Source organism: Macrotis lagotis, chromosome 3 (genome assembly GCF_037893015.1).
Source record: "Macrotis lagotis isolate mMagLag1 chromosome 3, bilby.v1.9.chrom.fasta, whole genome shotgun sequence".
Lineage (NCBI taxonomy): Eukaryota > Metazoa > Chordata > Mammalia > Peramelemorphia > Peramelidae > Macrotis > Macrotis lagotis.
Genome location: NC_133660.1, coordinates 117,601,997 through 117,621,845, shown reverse-complemented (window position 1 = coordinate 117,621,845; position 19,849 = coordinate 117,601,997). Strand labels below are relative to the sequence as shown.

At 32.9% G+C, this 19,849-nt stretch overlaps 1 protein-coding gene across 4 annotated transcripts in view; it reads right to left on the bottom strand.

The window, feature by feature from the left end:
• The window catches only part of LRBA (LPS responsive beige-like anchor protein), an 832,197-nt gene that overhangs the window by 405,122 nt on the left and 407,226 nt on the right, over window positions 1-19,849 (bottom strand). For all 4 annotated transcript variants that reach the window (XM_074229149.1, XM_074229148.1, XM_074229150.1 and 1 more), the window contains exon 36: window positions 1,137-1,303. In XM_074229149.1, the coding sequence (XP_074085250.1) occupies window positions 1,137-1,303 (167 nt within the window). The remainder of the gene's footprint in view (window positions 1-1,136; window positions 1,304-19,849) is intronic.

Sequence of the window (19,849 nt, the reverse complement as noted above, 5' to 3'; positions counted from 1 at the left end):
ATGAGCAATCACTAAGAACTACTCATATCTCCATAGATGTAATTCAACTCTGTATTCTAAACAAATAAATAAAAATAACTACTTATTAGTCAATATAAATATATCATTTTAAAGTTTGGAGTGGCCCCTTAAACAAGCTAAAACATGGCTTACCTGAAAATAAATAGACAATAATGCATAATAGAATATCTAGAACACATTAAGCAATTAAATATTTGTTGACTGACAAAAAAGACATTAAGATAATGTAATAATTTCCTGTCCATTATACCCTACCACTTTTTGTCAGTAAAAGAACTTCCTCAGAAAAAGAACATAGAAAACAATGACAATCATCTATAGATTGTATCGAGATTATATCATTATTTCTTTTCATAAACTGTACATTTAAACTTCTAAGCAGTAAAATGTGGAAAAATATAATAAGTTTCTTTTAACATTTGATCTAGTCTAAACCTAGAAGAAGCAATCATATTTTTATTAGTCAATAAATATTTATTAAGCACCTCCAATATACAGTGGTATAGGAAGATAAAATCAAAATTAAGATATTAAAATCAGTATTCTTAAGTACAAAAGATTAATTGAATCTTTTCTTTATATTTTTTATATTTTTTTATTTTACAGTACTGAACTACTCCTATCTTTGTCATACTATATTCTATGACAATTTTTCAAAAAGATATTTTTCATAACATTTTAAAACTCAAGATATTTTAAATATGCATTAGTTTTCAAATTATTCTTATCTAGACAGGGTTTCACTTACAAGTGTAGTTTACCAAATATATGTTTCCATAAAACTTTTACTAAAAAAAGAAATAAATATATGCAGGTAAAAGTGTTCTTAAATTGCTTCCTTAATAAACTATGCATGCAATTACTTACTATGTTTAATTTAAAGAAGCAGAAGATTTACAAAGGACAAAATAATCTCTCTTTTTCTCTCTGCCCAATTCATTTTTATTCATTTTTCATCATTTTACTCATTTTTATTCATTTTAGATTCATCATAAATCATAAAAACAAAATTAGACTTGCTGTGACTTATTTGGATCTGGGCACATCTAAAAGCAAATGTTCATATATAGGTCAGCCAGAGCATCAGTATTCAAAACTTAGAGAAATTTCTTTACCTTGGTGCAGAATTTCCCCAGGCTCCATGCTTATCTGTCAGGATATTGATAATTTTCTGAATAAGTTGAGTTGCTGTCACATGGTCCCGATATTTTGCTGCTCTTATTAAGTGATCACACATCTTCTCCTCTTCTCGTTTATCAGCAGAATACTGAGCACATAGTGACTTGGAAGAGGAAAAAACATTGATAATTTTTTAAATTTCTAGAAAAAGTTATAAATGCACAGAATGAAACATTTATATTTAGAATAAAAATAGTTAAGATCTGTCACTATATATATGTCACATTAAGGTTTGAAAAGTACTTTATTTCATTTAAATTTCACAGTACTTTTGAAGTACAGATTTTGTTATTATGCCCATTTTATGGATGAGGTTCAGATAGATTAATTGCCTTGCCCATGACTGTACAGTCGCTAGATATCTGAGACACATCTCCACTAAAAGGTCTTCCTGACTCCAAGTATTCCACTCTATCCACTACGCTGTGCAGTTACATAACTGAAATCATATTTTGGAGGGCGAAAGGAATAAACATAAAAATGAAAAATTCATCTTAATATCTGGGATGAATGTCAACCTTAAAAACTTAACTAATATTCCCTGGATAGGTTTGGGAGATTAAATAAGGTAAAAATGATTGTTCTTGTTCCACAAACCTTCAAGAAGTAAAGGGCTAGGGCGGCTAGGTGGCATAGTGAATAAAGCACCATCCTTAGAGTCAGGAGTACCTGGGTTCAAATCTGGTCTCAGACAGTTTATAATTACCTAGCTGTGTGGCCTTGGGCAAGCCACTTAACCCCATTTGCCTTGCAAAAAACCTAAAAAAAAAGTAAATGGCTAATTCCCGGGCTAGATAGTACAGAACATCTCCTCTAACAGTTGTTCAAGTGAAACTTATTCTAGGGGCGGCTAGGTGGCATAGTGGATAAAGCACTGGCCTTGGAGTCAGGATTACCCTGGTTCAAATCCAGTCTCAGACACTTAATAATTACCTAGCTGTGTGGCCTTGGGCAAGCCACTTAACCCCATTTTCCTTGCAAAAACCTAAAAAAAAACTTATTCTAAGCATATTCAAAAACTTTCATCAGCAATAAACTTAAACTCTCCTCTTCTAGACTCAAAATCTACCTAGGAATCCTCTTCTTTATCCCCAAATAAGGATTTTCCCTCCCTTTTAGAGGCACAATTTAAGGACTGAAATAAAATTAAAGAATTTAAAAAGCAGAACTTTATATACATAGTTCAGGAAGTGTGAAGAGTCTATAAAAACTAGAAGTTAGTTCAAGAATATGAGTAGAGGTTTAAACACTAATCAGCTGTCATATATTTAGAGGGGAGAGGAAATATCACAATATAATAATAAAACAGAATTGTGAATTTTCTAGACACTCACAAAGTATCATACAATTTATTTTGAATTCTTATCCTGAAGTTAACAAAATGTTTAAAGTATGGCACTGAAAACTATCTGCTCTTTTCCACATTTCTCATTACTTCCTTACTCCATAAAGGTCTACACTGAAATCTATAAAGTAGAAGCTACATCCCCATAGAAGACTTGAAGAAACTTTTGTATGACAGAAGGCTGTTTGGAAAAAAAACATTATCTCTATCCTGTTTAATAATATTAGGATAGTTTCCTAAGTTTCTCCAATTGTACTTAGGAAAGATTTGCTAAGCAGTAACTTTAAAGTTTGCTTAAAAAGGCATAATTCTAAAAACAACTGTCCAAGGTAAGCTAAGTAGTAAAATGGTTTAAAGTGCTCTTTAATGGATCCTCCTTTACAATTTGAGCAGCAACTTTTCATATCTGACATAAAATCCATAGATATAAATCACATTAGAGAGCTATTCTTCCTAGATTATCAATCTCTGTCTCTTTGTGCAACATTAAAGTCACATTTGACCTTAAAAGATGATAAAATGGAAACCAAACTAGAATGTTTTATAAAAGAATTAATGGACTACTAACTCCTAAAAAAATCTTTATGATGTAATTTTGAACAAATTCTTTATTAAAGACCCACCAAAAATTCCAGATATAGACATGACATCTAGAGTAATTAAAAAAAAAAGTTAACATTTGCTCAACTTGCAACTTTACAACTCAAAATAAGTGTATGTGTGCTTGTTTGTGTTTATTTGAAATGGCTATTGGATTTGTGAATTTCTTTTTGGGGGCAGAGAGGGGAGTGGGGAGGTAGAAGACATGGCTATTAGCAAAATAAGACTTTTTGAATGATTGTTTTAACTTGATATCATGCTTAGTAACAGTTTACAATTAGCTTTCACCTACACTATACATAATCTGAGATTATTATAATTAAACCAAATCAAAGCATTCTAGAAAATGACATCTACTGTAGATCTCTATAAAAATGAACCACAGAGTCCCTGTGAGGTTCCAGCTTTTGGGTCATCTTTCAGAGCCTTTGGCCTTCTGCTGTTCTCTGTTGCCGGCCCAGGTTCAAATGCACAACTCTTCTGTGTAGAAACCATCCATGATGTTACAGAACTTAATGAAAACAGTTTGGACTCCACTGAATCCCTACTATACCCAGGTTTACCAGGAAATCTGGGTAGGAGTGGGTGTGATGGGATACATTGTTCACAAAATCAGAAGTGCAGAGAAAAAAAAAGTAAAGTTACGAAAGGTATAGATTCAGCTGCTCATGAACATCATTAAGAGAATTTATCTTAGAATTTTTCATAACATCAAGTTGGCTGTAAATTTGGGCATTTGACAATAGAAGAAAGAATAGAAGAAATTCCCATGTTAACTCTTAGGCTTCTGTTCATACCATGAAATATATATATATATATATATATATATATATATATATATATATATATATATATATATATGTATATATACACATATGTATATATATATATATGTGTGTATTTTAAAAAATGAACCACAGCAAATATCAAAGTACAATTCTCATAAATGACTGTTAAAATGAGAAAACTATTTGTAAAAAATAAACTACTTAAGAATTTAGTCAATTTTAATTCCAGCTACATGCTATTTGTTTTTGAAACTCAAATAAATTATCTTGCATTTTGTTTTCCAGAAATCATAAATATACATATAGTCCAATCCTCTGAAAAAAAGTGTTTTTCAATACCAAATGGTAAAACTTTTCTAAATGCTTCAATGTAAAGAATCCTAAAGTACAGAGACCATGTTTTTCTAACCATGATTTGGGTTAAAGGGAAAACAGTTAGTGTTGCTTACCACAAGTTATCTAATTATATTCTCATAATAATCCTATAAGATAGGTTCTTCTATTCCCATTTTTAAAGATGAAGAAACTGTGACCGAGAGAAGTTAAGAAGCAGAAACAGTTGGTAAGTTGCAGCCTTTGAACTCTAATCCCTATCTTATCCACTGTACCACCTTAGAAGCCTTACAAAACAGGTTTGTGGTCCCTGCAACGACCCCACTATTAAGTTGGGAGGGAAGAAAATGACTTTGGTGATGCTTGAACCTAAAATAATAAACAAACATTTCTTGCAGTTCACTTTGGAAAAACAGGAGCTTTAAATTATCTTTCATTCTTCAGAGCTATGTTTAAAACACTCAGATAACACAAACTCAATTTTTTTTAGTTATAATGTTTTTCATTTGTATAACAGTCTAAGTGACTGAATAGTGTGCTAATTCAATTCAATTTGACTAGCAACAAATCAATTACTATTTATTAAATACTTGTTATGTTCACTGTGTTACAGGGATTGGTATTATAAAATCAGAAACAAAAATCTCTGCTTTCAAGAAGTTTGCATTCAGCCAGGGGTCAGCTGGGATGTAACAAGTACAGAGATATGTATTTGTGTTTGTGTGTGTGTGTGTGTCCCAGACCAAATCTTCAGGACACCAGGTCCTACAGTGCCTGAAAGAAGGCTTCTGGCAACAGCATAGGGAGTGCACAGTCTTGGAAGGCTTCCATCTTTAGTTCAACTCCAACTTGAAAACTCTTACTAGACATTCACTGAGCTACATGGATAACTGGTCTGATACTCAACTAGTTTCAAAACCAGCTCTCTATTTTACAGAGTCAATACCTCCCAATCCTGGAAGGGTGGATGTCCTAATCAAATTTTTTTTCTACTGCTAGCACAATCCTACTTCCTTACTACCTGTGATTTACAGATAGCAACCACTGAGGCAAAAATCAATCAACAAGAATTTTATTAAATGCTTCCTGTGTGGTTCTCCTCACTACCTCATTCCATAATTTTACCACCACCTATTCCCCAAACCTACTCTGCTTCTCAGGTTAATTCCCCCACTGACCTTCCCCCTTCCATTATGCCTTTAGGTATCTTCACACTCTCCTAGATTCCAGATTTTTTCTCATATTCAATCTTTCCATCTTCCCTCTGGCCCTCTGATTATTATCTCCCAAGACAATTTTAATACTTAAGTATTTAGTCAATTTTTAATTTTTTATAAATTAATAAAGAATTTTAATAAAGAAGTTAAGCTGAAGAAGCTAAAATAACCCTTTGCATCATCTTAAAAAGTAAAAATTATTCTAATTTCTTCATTATCACTGAATTCAATTTGATGAAGAGTTTTATCTCCATGGTCAACACAATCAGTATTTTCCTACCAAAAACAATGTCTATAGTCTAAGATATAGCTTCCCTTCCCATCCCTCATCCCACTCTAATACATTCCCATGTTTAAAATCCAATAGAAATATATATTGCTAAGTTACCACTCAAGAGATACCTACCATTCATTACTTGGAGGGGGAAAAAACCATGAAAATAGAGAAGACAACAGGTATTTTTCGAAAACTTATAGGAAAACTAATTCTGAAAAAATAATGCATCTCAATTTTAAATGGTGACAAAATGAGTAGCATTCTGGGGCTGGAATCTGGAAGACTCAAGTTCAAATCAGCCTCAGATACTTGCTAGCTATGTTGCTTCAAGCAAGTCACTTAACTCTGCCTCAGTGTCCTTAACTGTAAAATCAGAATAATAACAACAACAGCAACAACAACAACAATACCAGCTACCACTCAGGGTTGTTGTGAGGATCAAATGATAAACTATTTGAAAAACACTTATCTTAAGGCCTAACACAGAGATGCCCCTTCTTCTCTCTCCTTCTCTTCATTTATGTTTTTCTTCTTTCCTCCTGACTTACTTCCTTCTTTTAAAGGAATCAAAGAATATTTTGAAGATGATCTAGTTCACCCCACTTCATTTTACAGGCGAGAAAATGGAGACACAGAAAATAATTTGTCCATGCCTAGCTAGTTTATGAACAAATTAGTATTAGAACTGAGGACATGATATTTTTCAGTTGTGCCCTTTCCACTATTCTCTATTGTCTTGGATTCTAATTCTTTCCCCATACAGTCACAACCATTCTTTTTGTTAAAACATTATCATATATACTTCATAATAAGAATAGTCAGCATACACACACACACACATATGTATGTATGAGAGATTTTTTAGGTATGTCAAACATTTTACTTTCTTGTAACCACTCTGGGAAAAAATACTGTAAGTTTTACATTCTCATTTTACAAAATAGACAGAAACTAAAGCACGTTGAATAGTGTGCTCATGGTTACAGAATTAGTAACCTATTGAAGACAGGTTCTGAATTTAGCATTCTCCTTATCTCCAATCCAGGTGCTTTTACCACAGTACTTCTATTCAATTATTTAATTAATATATTGGATACTTAAGGGTACTTTATTATATAGAAAGCACAATTTTGAAATAGTCATAACAGTTTGCCAAATTTGAACCAGTAATAAGAATATTATTCTTCAGCTAAGAATGTTGCCTATAATCAAGATAACTGGGGATTATAAATGACTTTATTCAGAGTTGGAAGAGACCATAGAGATCATATAGAACAATCATTCCTTTTACAGATCAAAAATATTGCTCAAGAAAAATTAGTCACCCTAAGTTAAATAGATAGAAAAAAATGCTGGGCTTAGATCTAAATTCAGCTTCTATATCTAAAAAATCAAATCCATTCTTCAATCTTCCAATCTATAATTATGATAGTCTTTCAAAGAGCTTTTTTGAGATCAAAGGTAGCCAACCTCTATAAGGTGATAGTCCACAAATGATGCAATTATTAACAAAAATGTTTTAAAGGAACCTGAGAATGAGCTATTTTGTTTATACAGAAGCTTACAATTCAGTGTTAACTCTTACTCTGCTCTTTTGGCAGAGTTCCTGGATTATAAAACTGAAAATTTAATCAATTATTTTAATTATGAAATGAGGTTAAAACTATAAATCATGTGATAAAAGATAAATGGAGGATGTTCCATACAGGCTCAGTTTGGATACCTAGATTTGTACGAAAACATATCACTCATGCTGGAAACACTGATGTACCTTTAGGAAATATGGGAAAGCATATTATATAAGTAATCAGTTACATTTAAAGAATATAAAAGTCTTCACAACCAAAAATAGCTATTGACAATTTCTAAAGAATTTTCCTTATATGCAAATAATTTTATATAGATGGTTTTAGTTCAATACAAACAAAAATAAACTGACAAGAATGAATTCTCTTTAAAAAAAACTTTTATTGACACTCTTATTTTTATAAATCATCTTATGTTTCCTTGGTATCCCTTTCCTTCCCTCTTCCAGAGTCATCCTATATGATATAGCCTATGTAACATTCTATACAAGAAAGATAAAAGGGGGTAAATCAAGGTGACCAAAACACTGAAAAAGTATGAAAATGTTTGCAAAGTGTAAAAACTGTGGCCCTCCCACTTCTGCAAAGGGGGGGTGTGCGTAAGTGGGAGGGCCACGATTCCTCAAATAACTTCTTTTGAGCAACACTTATTCTTTACAGTCTTGCAGCTTTCAATTCTGAATATTTTAATTCAAAATTTTATTTCGTTAGAATCACTGTCTATATTGTTTTATTGAGCCTGCTTCTGTTTCTCTAGATCAGTTCATGGAGATATTTTCATGCTTCTCTATAATTATTAAACTTATTGTTTTTTACAGCACAGTAATACTCTATTGCATTTTATGCACCACAATTTGCTTAACCATTCCAAAAGTCGTGGACATTAACTTTGTTTCTGGTTCTTTGTTATCACAAAAAGTGGTACAATGAACATTTTGTTGAATAAGGGAACTTTTGATTAATGACCTCCTTGAGATATAAGGCTAATAATAATGAGTAAATATGAATATGGGCATTTTAGTCATTTTATTTGCATAATTTCTAAAAGCTTTAGAAAATGATTTCACTGGTTCATAGTTCTACCAATAATGCATTAGTTTGTCTATGTTCCCACATTTCATCCAACTCTGACTATTTATATCTTTTGTCATCTTTGCCAATTTGTATAACTCAAGAGTATTTTCATTCATTATTTTTATTTAGTGATTTGCAGTATTCTTTCATTTGGTTTTTAAATTCTTTAAGCTTTTCTTTTGAAAACAGCTTATTTACATCCTTTAATTAATACTCTATTAGGAAATGGCTTTTGAAATTAATTTACTCACTATTGCAAAAGCTGCCAGAAATACGCTACTTAGATTTCAAAAGTATTTGGTTAAAAAATTTAGTTTACATATGAAAAAGTACTTAAAATCTCAATGCAAACAAAAGAAAATAAATTTATTATCATACTGGTTCAAATATATTAATTAAATATAAAAGGGTTAATAATAAAATGCTGAATGAATTGCTGTATGACTGCAATTAGGAGATTTCTTTTCCAGGTGAATATGGGAGAAGAGGAACAATAGCATTAAAAATTTAGATGGTTCACAAAGTACAAACTTGAGAGACTACTTCTAAAGCAAAAAAACCTGATCGATAAAAAGGACTGTTCTCTTGTACAATTTCAAGATAGCACAATTATGCATTATCTAATAGAAAATGTCTAACCATTCAAAATAAAAGATATAAAAATGAAAAAAAATTAATGATCCATTTGTACCTGACTCATAGTTAGATTTAGATAAAATATATGTTTAATTTTTTAATTAAGGAATATATATTTTAAAATACTAGAATTCGTGTTAAGATGGCCTCAGACACTTAATAATTACCAAGCTGTATGACCTTGGGCTAGTCACTTAACTGCATTGCCTTGCCAAAAACAAACTAAAAGAAAAAAAGAATTTTTGTTAACCTTGAGAAGATATTTTTTTGAGAAGTAGGACTTAAATACATGAAGAATAAAAGGTTCTTTCACTGGCACTCACATTAAGATTTTCCAAGAACGGGACAGCTAGGTGGCGCAGTGGATGGAGCACCAGCCCTGGAATAAGGAGTGCCTGAGTTCAAATCAGACACTAGATGATTGCCTAACTGTGTGGCCTTGGGCAAGCCACTTAACCCCATTGACTTGCAAAAAAAAAAAAACCTACAAAAAAAGATTTTCCAAGAACTTCCTGTTTTCAGTAGTCTAATCTAAAAACTTCAATACATGGGGAAACTAGGTGGTTCAGTGGATAGAGCACTAGTCCTGGAATCAAGAGGACCTGAGTTCAAATGTGATCTTAGACACTTAATAATTATCTAGCTGGGTAACATTGGACAAGTTATGAAGACTCGGTACAAAATGGAGGTAAGAGGGGGAAAATATGTAGCAAATGGAAAAATATATGTATTGGGAAATTTTAGGACCTTAAAAAACAGGATAGCTCCACCCCAAAAGTCAGGTAGATCGATAACAAACGGTGAGGGATACGTGCATGTTCTTATACGTGGTAATCATATTTATTTGGACCTCTACAAGGATGAATAAAGCTGAGTTAAGCTTAAGATAATCCTGATCATTTTTCTGTAAAAAGGCACACATTTATTTTAAGATTATAACTTTAACAAATGCTTTATCATAAAGCATCTAAGTTGCCCAAATTGACTGTGAAGAGTGCTTCTAAGGAAAACAAAAGTGCTAAAAATTAACACTAAATATATATTATCTACATAGGAAGGAGAAGACAGAGACTACTAACAAGCCAAAACAAAATATGAGAATAGGTAGCAAACTGAGAAGCCATCAAGATGTTATCATCCAAAAATATATGTGATCTTCCCCATTTTTGTCCCCAGGTCAGAATTGAACTTCTGCCCTAAATAACCTCTCTCCTTGCTGGAAATGAGAAGAACCAGGGAAACACACAAATACAGTTTTAAAGACAGATCATACTTGCTTTGTTTTTACCCCATGAGAAAATGACATACAAATTTCAGCTGGAAAGAAGGAAGAACTACCCCAAAATTACAGCTGTTGTAAAGTGGAATATACTACCCCTGTAAGTCATGAGATGCCTGTATCTAGAAAAAGAGTAGAACTGCTTTTTCTTGGGAAAATAGGAAAGAAAAGTTCTGCTTTGATACAGATTTATCTAAATAGCTGCAAGGGTGTCAGACCTTCAGTTCCAAAAAGGACTTGAATTCCAGATCCTGGCGCCCTGGACCCTAAATGGTGAGTTTTCATTTTAACATTTTTTGGCCACACACCCTGTATGTAGTTCCCACTTTTCAACCTCTCACTTCTTATGTGGGGAATGTAAGGTTCTTGAGGGTGAAAACAATCTTATTTTGCTCTGTTTGTATCCCCCAAATACTTAACAAACTTCCCTGCACATACTCATTAAGTTAAATAAATACTTAATTTAATAAATACTTAAGAAATGATTCTTCATTTATACATTTCATTCAACAACCATGAATTAAGTATGGCTGACAACCAGTTGGTTAGTCAACCAACAAGGATCCATAAAGCACTTATTCAAAACCAGGGACCATCAATTTTGAGCAATCTGTAATGGAGAATACCATCTGTATCCAGAGAAAGAAGTATGGACTTTTAACAAAGACCAAAGACTATTATCAGCAATTAGGGGGGAAAAGTGTTATATTATTATATAATTTTACTATTTCATATTTTATTTTTCTTCCTTAAGGATATAATTTCACTGTCATCACATTCAACTGAGATCAATGTATACCATGGAAACTATGTAAAGACTAACAGAATGCCTTTTGTGGGGATAGGGGGAGGGAAGCAAGAAGGGGGGGAAATTGTAAAACACAAAATAAATAAAATCTTTCTAAAAAAAAAAAAAACAGTTCATGAGGCTGAGTGAGATGAGCAGAACCAGAAAAGCACTGTACACCCTAAGAGCAACATGGGGGTGATGTTCAAACTTAAAGGACTCGCTCATTCTATCAGTGCAACAACAAGGGAAAATTTGGGGCTGTCTGCAATGGAGAGTGCCATCTGTATCCCGATAAAGAGGCATGGAGTTTGAACAAAGTTCAAGGACTATTCCCTTTAAGTTAGGAAAAAAAATAGATATCTTACTGTCTGATCCTGTTATCTCTTAGACTTTTTGTCTCTTCTTTAAGGATATGATTTCTCTCTCATCACATTCAATTTGGATCAGTGTACAACATGGAAACAAAGTAAAGACTGACAGATTGCTTTCTGTGGGGGGGGGAGTAAGATTGGGGGGAAAATTGTAAAACTCAAATAATATCTTCAATAAAAAATAAATCAATAAAAATTTTAAAACAGTTCATAGTTGTGGAGACAGAGGAAAACTGAATGTGGGAATAACTTGATGAGTTTATACATATGAACATATATTCAATTAAAATAAAAGTTTGATTTCCCATAAAAAAACAAACAAATCAGGGACCATGCAAAAGCCACTGGGAATGAAAAGAAAGACAAAATCAATACTATCTGCCTTCAAGGAGCTCAAATTCTAATGGGGGGAACACAATAACTATGTGTTATTGACTACTTCTATATGTCTAATTCTTACCTTTCTCTCTAGTTCTCATCCCATGACCCCCCATTGAATTTTAAAGCTGGATTTCCATTTGGCATCTCAAACTCAATATCTTTTCCCTCAAGTTCTCCTACCTTTTATGTTTCTCTTATAAATACCATTATCCTCACATTCACTGAAGCTCATCAACATCCTTGACTATTCATTCTCCTACATATCCAATCTGTGATCAGATCTTATCCTTTTTATTTTCACAAGATCTTTCATATATCTTTCCTTTTCTCCATTCACATGTTACCAGTTGTGTCCAGGTCCTCTTCACCTTTCATCTAGTATAAATGGAAGGTTATCTTAGAGTGAAGGCACAAAGAATAAAAAGAACCAGGTGGGATTTGAGCTGAGTCCTGAAGAAAATCAGGTAAAGTGGTAGGCAGAAGTAAGCAGAAAAGGCCTGTCACTAAAAAGACTTAGGAGATAGAGGGATGAATACAAGAAACATAAAGTGGATCAGAATATTTGGGTCACAGAATTCATGGAGGAGGCAAAAATTCTAAAAAAAAAAAAAAAACTTTTCATAGTCTTTCTTAATAGCCCAAAAGGTGTCACACTCTAAAAGGGGAGGGGAGTAATAACAAAGTCAATGGAGCACGCAGAAGAGAGGTGACAAAAATCAATCCTAAAATTAAGGTCATTTTGGCAGCTTTGTGGAAAAGTCTTTGGAAGAGAAATGAACTGAAGGCTGTAAGCAAAATCTAGATGAAAGGTGAAGAGGACCTGGACACAGATGGTAACTGTATGAATGGAGAAAAGGAAACACATATGAAAGATCATGTAAAAATAAAAAGAATAAAAGCTGATTACCAGATTGGAAGGAGAGTAAATGTCAAGGATGTCAATAAGACTGTGAGTTTCAGTGACTGTGAGGATAATAGTACTTATAAGAGATATATGAAAGTTAGGAGAGCTTGAGGGAAAAGATACTGAGTTATTGAGTTTGTGATACCAAATGGAAATCCACATTTAAAATACAAGAAAATAGTTGGTCATGGGGAATGAGAGATAAAGAGAAAGATAAGAACAAGATATATAAAAACAGTCAATACTGAAGGACTCCAGAAACATAAGCACATAATTGATGCATATTATAGACTATTCATTCAATCCCAGTCTTTGCTGTTAATGATTTTCATGTTTATAATTTCCTGTATTCTCTTCTAGCCTTTTGTAGCTATCAATTTAAAACTAGTTGTCCACCCATCTGGGAGTTATATGCATAACTGAAACCACATAACTAATGAGATCACCAAATGAAGTAACACAGGAGAAGAGGAAGTCCAATAAAGATAGTTAGGGCACTCATGGTTTTAGCAGGACCCACTTGGGTAAAGATTCAGCAAAGGAGACTGAGCAAACCAACACACAAAAGAAGAAACAAAAGAAAGTAGTGCTATGAAAAGCCAGAGGGGAGAAGGGTAGTACAATAGGGTAATTAAAAGTGAAAAAGCAATTAAATCTGACAATCAAGAAACCACTAGTGAAAATAGTAATTTAGTTGGAAAAATGTACTCAGAGGACAGATTACCAAAGGTGGGGAAGTAAAGACAGGAATTGAGGAACTTAGAGTAGGTAAATTTAAGGAATTCAGTCAAGAAGCAAAAAAGTGACACAAGACAGGGAATGAAAAGATGACATCTGTTGTTAAGGTTTTTTAAAAATAGGAAATAGGAAAGAAGTAGCAAATGGAGAGTGTACTGTGAGACTGTAGAATGAGAATAATAGTAAAGGCAATCTGCTGGGAAAAGAGTAAGGGGTAGGACTGAGCATTATTGAGGGATTTACCAAGAAAAAAGAAGGGCTCTCTCTTCATTTAAGTAGAGGTGAAGGAGATAAATTGGGAAGATGTCTCAATTCTCTTGGGAGAAGAGTGAGCAAAAAGCTTATGATTTTTCAGTGGCGTGTCAGATATTCATAGGAAAAAAAGTTATGGGTGCTTCAAAGTACAATGAAGAAATTCATGATGGGCACACATAATGCACAGTAAGATCAAGAGTCATAGACTCAAATGGAAATAGAGCAGATAGATGGTTAGCTTTGTACTAATAGGCAAAAGAGGATAAAAAGGTCTAGAATCAAGCAAGTTAAACAAAACTTCTAAAAGAAAGCACTTGTACAAAAATATTTATAGCAGCCCTCTTTGTGGTGGCAAAGAATTGGAAATCCAGTAAGTGTCCTTCAATTGGGGAATGGCTTAGCAAACTGTGGTATATGTATGTCATGGAACACTATTCTTCTATTAGAAACCAGGAGGGACGGGATTTCAGGAAAACCTGGAGGGATTTGCATGAACTGATGCTGAGTAAGATGAGCAGAACCAGAAAAACAGCAACATGGGGGCAATGATCAACCTTGAAGGACTTGCTCGTTCCATCAGTGCAACAATCAGGAACAATTTTGGGCTGTCTGCAAAGGAGAGTACCATCTGTATCCAGATAAGGAGCTGTGGAGTTTGAACAAAGTGCAAGGACTATTCCCTGTAATTTAGAAAAAAAAAAAAAACAAACAGATAGCTTATTGTCTGATCTTGTTACCTCTTAGACTTCTCTTCTCTTTAAGGATATGATTTCTCTCTCATCACACCCAATTTGGATCAAGATATAAGATGGAAACAAAATAAAGACTGACAGAGTGCTATCTGTGGGGGTGGTGGGGGTGGGGGGAGGGAAGCAAGATTGGGGGAAAATTGTAAAACTCAAATAATATCTTTAATAAAAATAAATTAAAAAAAAAGAAAAAAACAGAAAGCATGGAAAGATGTCGAAAAGAACTACAAAATCTCCTTATATTTCCAGAGGCCTTCAGCATGGATTTTCTACCTTTGCCAGTTTATTGGATGTGAAGTGAAAACTCAGAATAAGTTTGATTTGTATTTCTTTTCTCAGAGACTTAAAGCAACCATTCATGTAGCTGCTGATAATTTGCACTTCTTTTGAGAACCATTCCTGGCTATTTGTATACTTAAGACAATCAGATTTGTATAAGAAAGAGCAGTTAAGACTCCCTTTACTACAATATATATCAAGGATGCAAATTAGCAATATTTTAAAATTGTGACACTGATTCACAGATATTCCCAAATGTCTGGACACTGTAATGAATTCCAGGGATCTGAAAAAAAAGCAATTAAAAAACAAGGCAGACAGTTAAATACAGACTTCCCACAATTTATTTGGATAGAGACTTTCTTATATATGTTAAACATGAAACATACCAGTTGTAAAATTTTTTACAGTAGGAAAAGAATTGGGAGCAAGAAAAAATATACATGAGATGAAAATAAAATTCAGTAGAAGAGAAAATTTTTTTCTGCACCTATGCAATTAACCAATTTTTTAAAATATTAGGTACTTTTTTAGTTCACATATTATTGTGTTTATTTTTGTTATGTTTTTGGATTTTTCAAGGCAATAGGGTTAAGTGGCTTGCCCAAGGCCAGACAACTAGGTAATTATTAAGTATCTGAGGCCAGATTTGAACTCAGGTACTCCTGACTCCAAGGCCGGTGCTCTATCCACTGTGCCACCTAGCCACCCTCCCACATATTATTTTGAAAATAATAAAAGTTAGCAAGAATTCCAAATTGAAAAAAATGATATGAAGCTACCCTATAAATTGAACCATATGTTAAACTAATAATGAAACTTAAAGGAAAAAAGAAACCCTTGGATTTTTAGTTAACTAAGAGCAGAAATTTTCCTAAATAATTTAGTATTTTTTCTGATTTCTTAGGCTTTTGTGTCTCAAAATATATATTGTCCTCTTGGGTGCCATTTAAAAGCAAAATCATCAAAGGGGTGCAAATAGTAAGCACTACTTTAATTCCTGATAAACTTAATTTAAAATGCAGTTTTCCATCAGAGAGTGTAGGAATAAATAGACTGTTTCTTAGAATAATAAGCAGTATCTATGTGAAGCCATCAACAAGCATTATATTCATTGGGGAGAGGCTAGAAGCATTCCCAATAAGATCAGGGATGAGACAAGAATGCCCATTATCACTACTACTATTCAATATTATATTAGAAATGTTAGCTTCAGTATTTAGAGAAAGAAAAAGAAATTGAAGGAATTAGAATTGGGAAGGAAGAGACAAAACTCTCACTCTTTGCAAATGACATGATGGTATACCTAGAGAATCCCAAGAAATCATCCAAAAAACTACTGGAAACAATTAGTAATTTTAGCAAAGTTGCAGGATATAAAATAAACCCTCATAAAACCTCAACCTTTCTATATATGACTAGCAAGATACAGTAGGAAGAGCTAGAAAGAGAAATCCCATTCGAGATAACTTCAGACAATATAAAATACCTGGGAGTCTATTTGCCAAGGCAGACTCAGAAACTTTTTGAAAACAATTATAGGGGGCAACTAGGTGGCACAGTGGATAGAGCACCGGCCCAGGCGTAAGAAGTACCTGAGTTCAAATCTGGCCTCAGACACTTAATATTTACCTAGCTGTGTGGCCTTAGGCAAGCCATTTAACCCAGTGCCTTGCAAAAAAACAAAAAATAAAAAAAATCATAAAACACTTCTCACATAAATTAAATCAGATTTAAATAAATGGGCAAACATCAACTGCTCATGGATAGGGAGAGCTAATATAATAAAAGTGACAATTCCACTAAAACTAAACTGCCTGTTTAGTTGCCATACCAATCAAAATTACAAAAAAATACTTTAACAAATTAGAAAAGGTTGCAAGTAAATTCATATGGAGGAATAAAAAGTCAAGAATTTCCAGGGATTCAATGAAAAAAAGGTACAAAAGAAAGGGGCTTAGCCCTACCTGATCTAAAATTATATTATAAAGCATCAGTCATCAAAACTGTCTGGTATTGGCTAAGAAACAGAGTGGTGGACTAGTGGAATAGACTAGGTGCAATAGAATGAAATGATTATAGTAATCTTCTGTTTTATAAACCCAAAGAGTCCAGCTATTGGGATAAAAACTCTGATAAAAACAGCTGGGAAAATTGGAAGTGAAACTTAGATTAAATCAACACCTCACATCCTTTACCAAGATGAGATCCAAATGGATATAGGATTTAGACATTAAAAACAATACTATTAGCAAATGAGAAGATCAAGGACTAGTTTACCTGTCAGATCTATGGAAAGGGGAGCAGTTTATGACTAAGGAAGAGATGGAGAACATCACTAAAATCAAACCAGATAATTTCGATTACATGAAATGAAAAAGTTTTTACACAGACAAAACTGCTGTAACAAAGATTAAAAGAAATGTAGTAAACTAAGAAACAATCCTTACAACTAATGTTTCTGACAAAGGACTCATTTCTAAAATAAACAGAGAACTGAGTCATATTTTTAAAAAAAAGCCATTCCCCAATTGACAAATGGTCAAAGGATATGCAAAGGCAATTTACAGATTGGATCAAAGCAATCCATAGTCATAAGAAAAATTGTTCTAAATCATTACTTATTAAAGAAATGCAAATTAAAGCTTCTCTGGGGTACCACCTCACACACCTCTCAGACTGGCCAATATGATCATAAAGGATAATGATCATTGTTGGAAGGGCTGTGGGAAATCGGGGACACTATTACATTGTTGGTGGAGCTGTGAACTCATCCAACCTTTCTGGAAAGAAATTTGGAACTATGCTCAAAGGACAACAAAAATGTGAATTATCTTTTGATCCAGCAATTCCACTACTGGGTCTATACCCTGAAGAGATGATGAAAAAGGGTAAAAACATCACTTCTACAAAAATATTCATAGCATCCCTGTTTGTGGTGGCAAAGAATTAGAAATCAAGTCAATGTCCTTCAATTGGCAAATGGCTTAGCAAACTGTGGTATATGTATGTCATGGAACACTATTGTTCTATTAGAAACCAGGAGGGATGGGAATTCAGGGAAGCCTGGAGGGATCTGCATGACCTGATGCTGAGTGAGATGAGCAGAATCAGAAAAACATTGTACAACCTAACAGCAGCATGGGGGCGATGATCAACCTTGATGCACTCACTCATTTCATCAGGAACAATTTTGGTCTGTCTGCAATGAGAATACCATCTGTATCCAAATAAAGAACCATGGAGTTTAAACAAAGTCCAAGGACTATTTCCTTTAATATATATATTTCTTCCTTAAGGATAATTTCTCTCTCATCACACTCAATTTGGATCAATGTATACCATGGAAACAATGTAAAGACTGACAAATTGCCTTCTGTGGGGGGGTAGGGGGAGGGAAGTAAGATTAGGGGAACAACTGTAAACCTCAAAATAAATAAAATCCTTAAAGGAAAAAAAATTAATTGCAGTTTTCATTAAATTAAGAAGCTTATGAACTTTCAATTATAGAAACTGTTAAATTCCTTATCTCAGATTTTAAAGTCTTGTCTTAAATTGGAAAAAACTTTAACCAATTTAACCAATATTCTCAAGATTTTTAGAAATGAACATTTAAAACCCCCCAAAAGAAACAAAATTCAACCAATGACAATGTCTGATAGTTACAATTTAATTCTCAAAATCTTGCCTCTGTCATCCAATTCCTCAAATTATTGATTTTCCTTAAAGTCTAAGTTAGTTGAAATCATTCTGATAACTATCAAGGTTAAAACAAAGGGGAATATTTGTCAAAATATCTCTTTTTTGTTTTCTCATCTTTTAATGATCTGGATACATGGTTTTTTATCTCAAAATCTAAAGATTACAAATAGCATTCCAAGGTTTCAATTTTTTACCTTAGACTTCTAATGTTGAATTATTCATTCAAGAGGACTATGTTAAAGTATTTTAAAAATATAATATTAAATGTTATGCCATAAAAGTCAATTCTCATCACAGGCATATACTCCAAAAGTCTACTAACATGCCATCATACTAGTTATTTTTATTTTTTTTAGATTTGTTTATGTCTCCTTGAAAAGAAGCAAAAAAAAGTCTCATGGAAACACAAAAAGAACTTCTCCAAAAAACAAATCAGTCTCTGCTCCAAGAAGAATATATTCATTTTTAAGAATATAAGAGAATGTGGGTGCATCTAGGTGGTTCCATTGATAGAACCTGAGTTTAACTCTGCTTCAGAAATTTGAGATTTACTAGGTGTATGACCTTGGGAATGTCACTTAACCCCAAAGCCCAACAAAAACCAAGAACAAAAAAATAAAAAATTAGTGAAAGATAATATGTAAGTAATGAAAGTTAAAAATTCAAGGATTCTTAACCTAAGTTCCATGAAATTATTTTAAAATATATTTTGATTATTATATTTCAATAATTTTTTCTTTTGGAATCATATATTTTATTTTATGCATTAAAAATAATACAAAAAGTCTACCTGAGTACTAACTACATAGATGTTACACACACACACACACACACACACACACACACACAGACAATCACAGTTATGAATCACTAGACATTTTAAAGAAATATAGAAAAAGACCCAACAAAATTCATTAATGTAAAAAATGAATTATAGTAATGACTATTCAAACTTCTATTAATCAAATCTTCAATAGGTCAATACTATGGCTAAATTCTCAAAGCAATTCATAACTTTATAGCATAGAACCTCATTACTGGCTATTAAAGTACAGCCATAGGAAATAAATTTTTCACCCATGTCATTTATGATACTAGAATTCATAAAGTCATGAAAATATGCAAATTTCTAAAATTGTGAACCTGAGGGGCCCTGAAAAGTAAAGTTTTTCTTATTTGTTCTAGATAATTCAGTTAAAGAAATAACCAATAAAAGTTACAGGAAAGTCTTCCTCATCTTTGAAAATAACATAATTGTTTTATTTTTTAATGAAGAAAAAAGGAGAAAAGTTTTCATAGTCACAGTTTTAATAAGCAGCAAGAAAATATGATAATTACTTAGAAG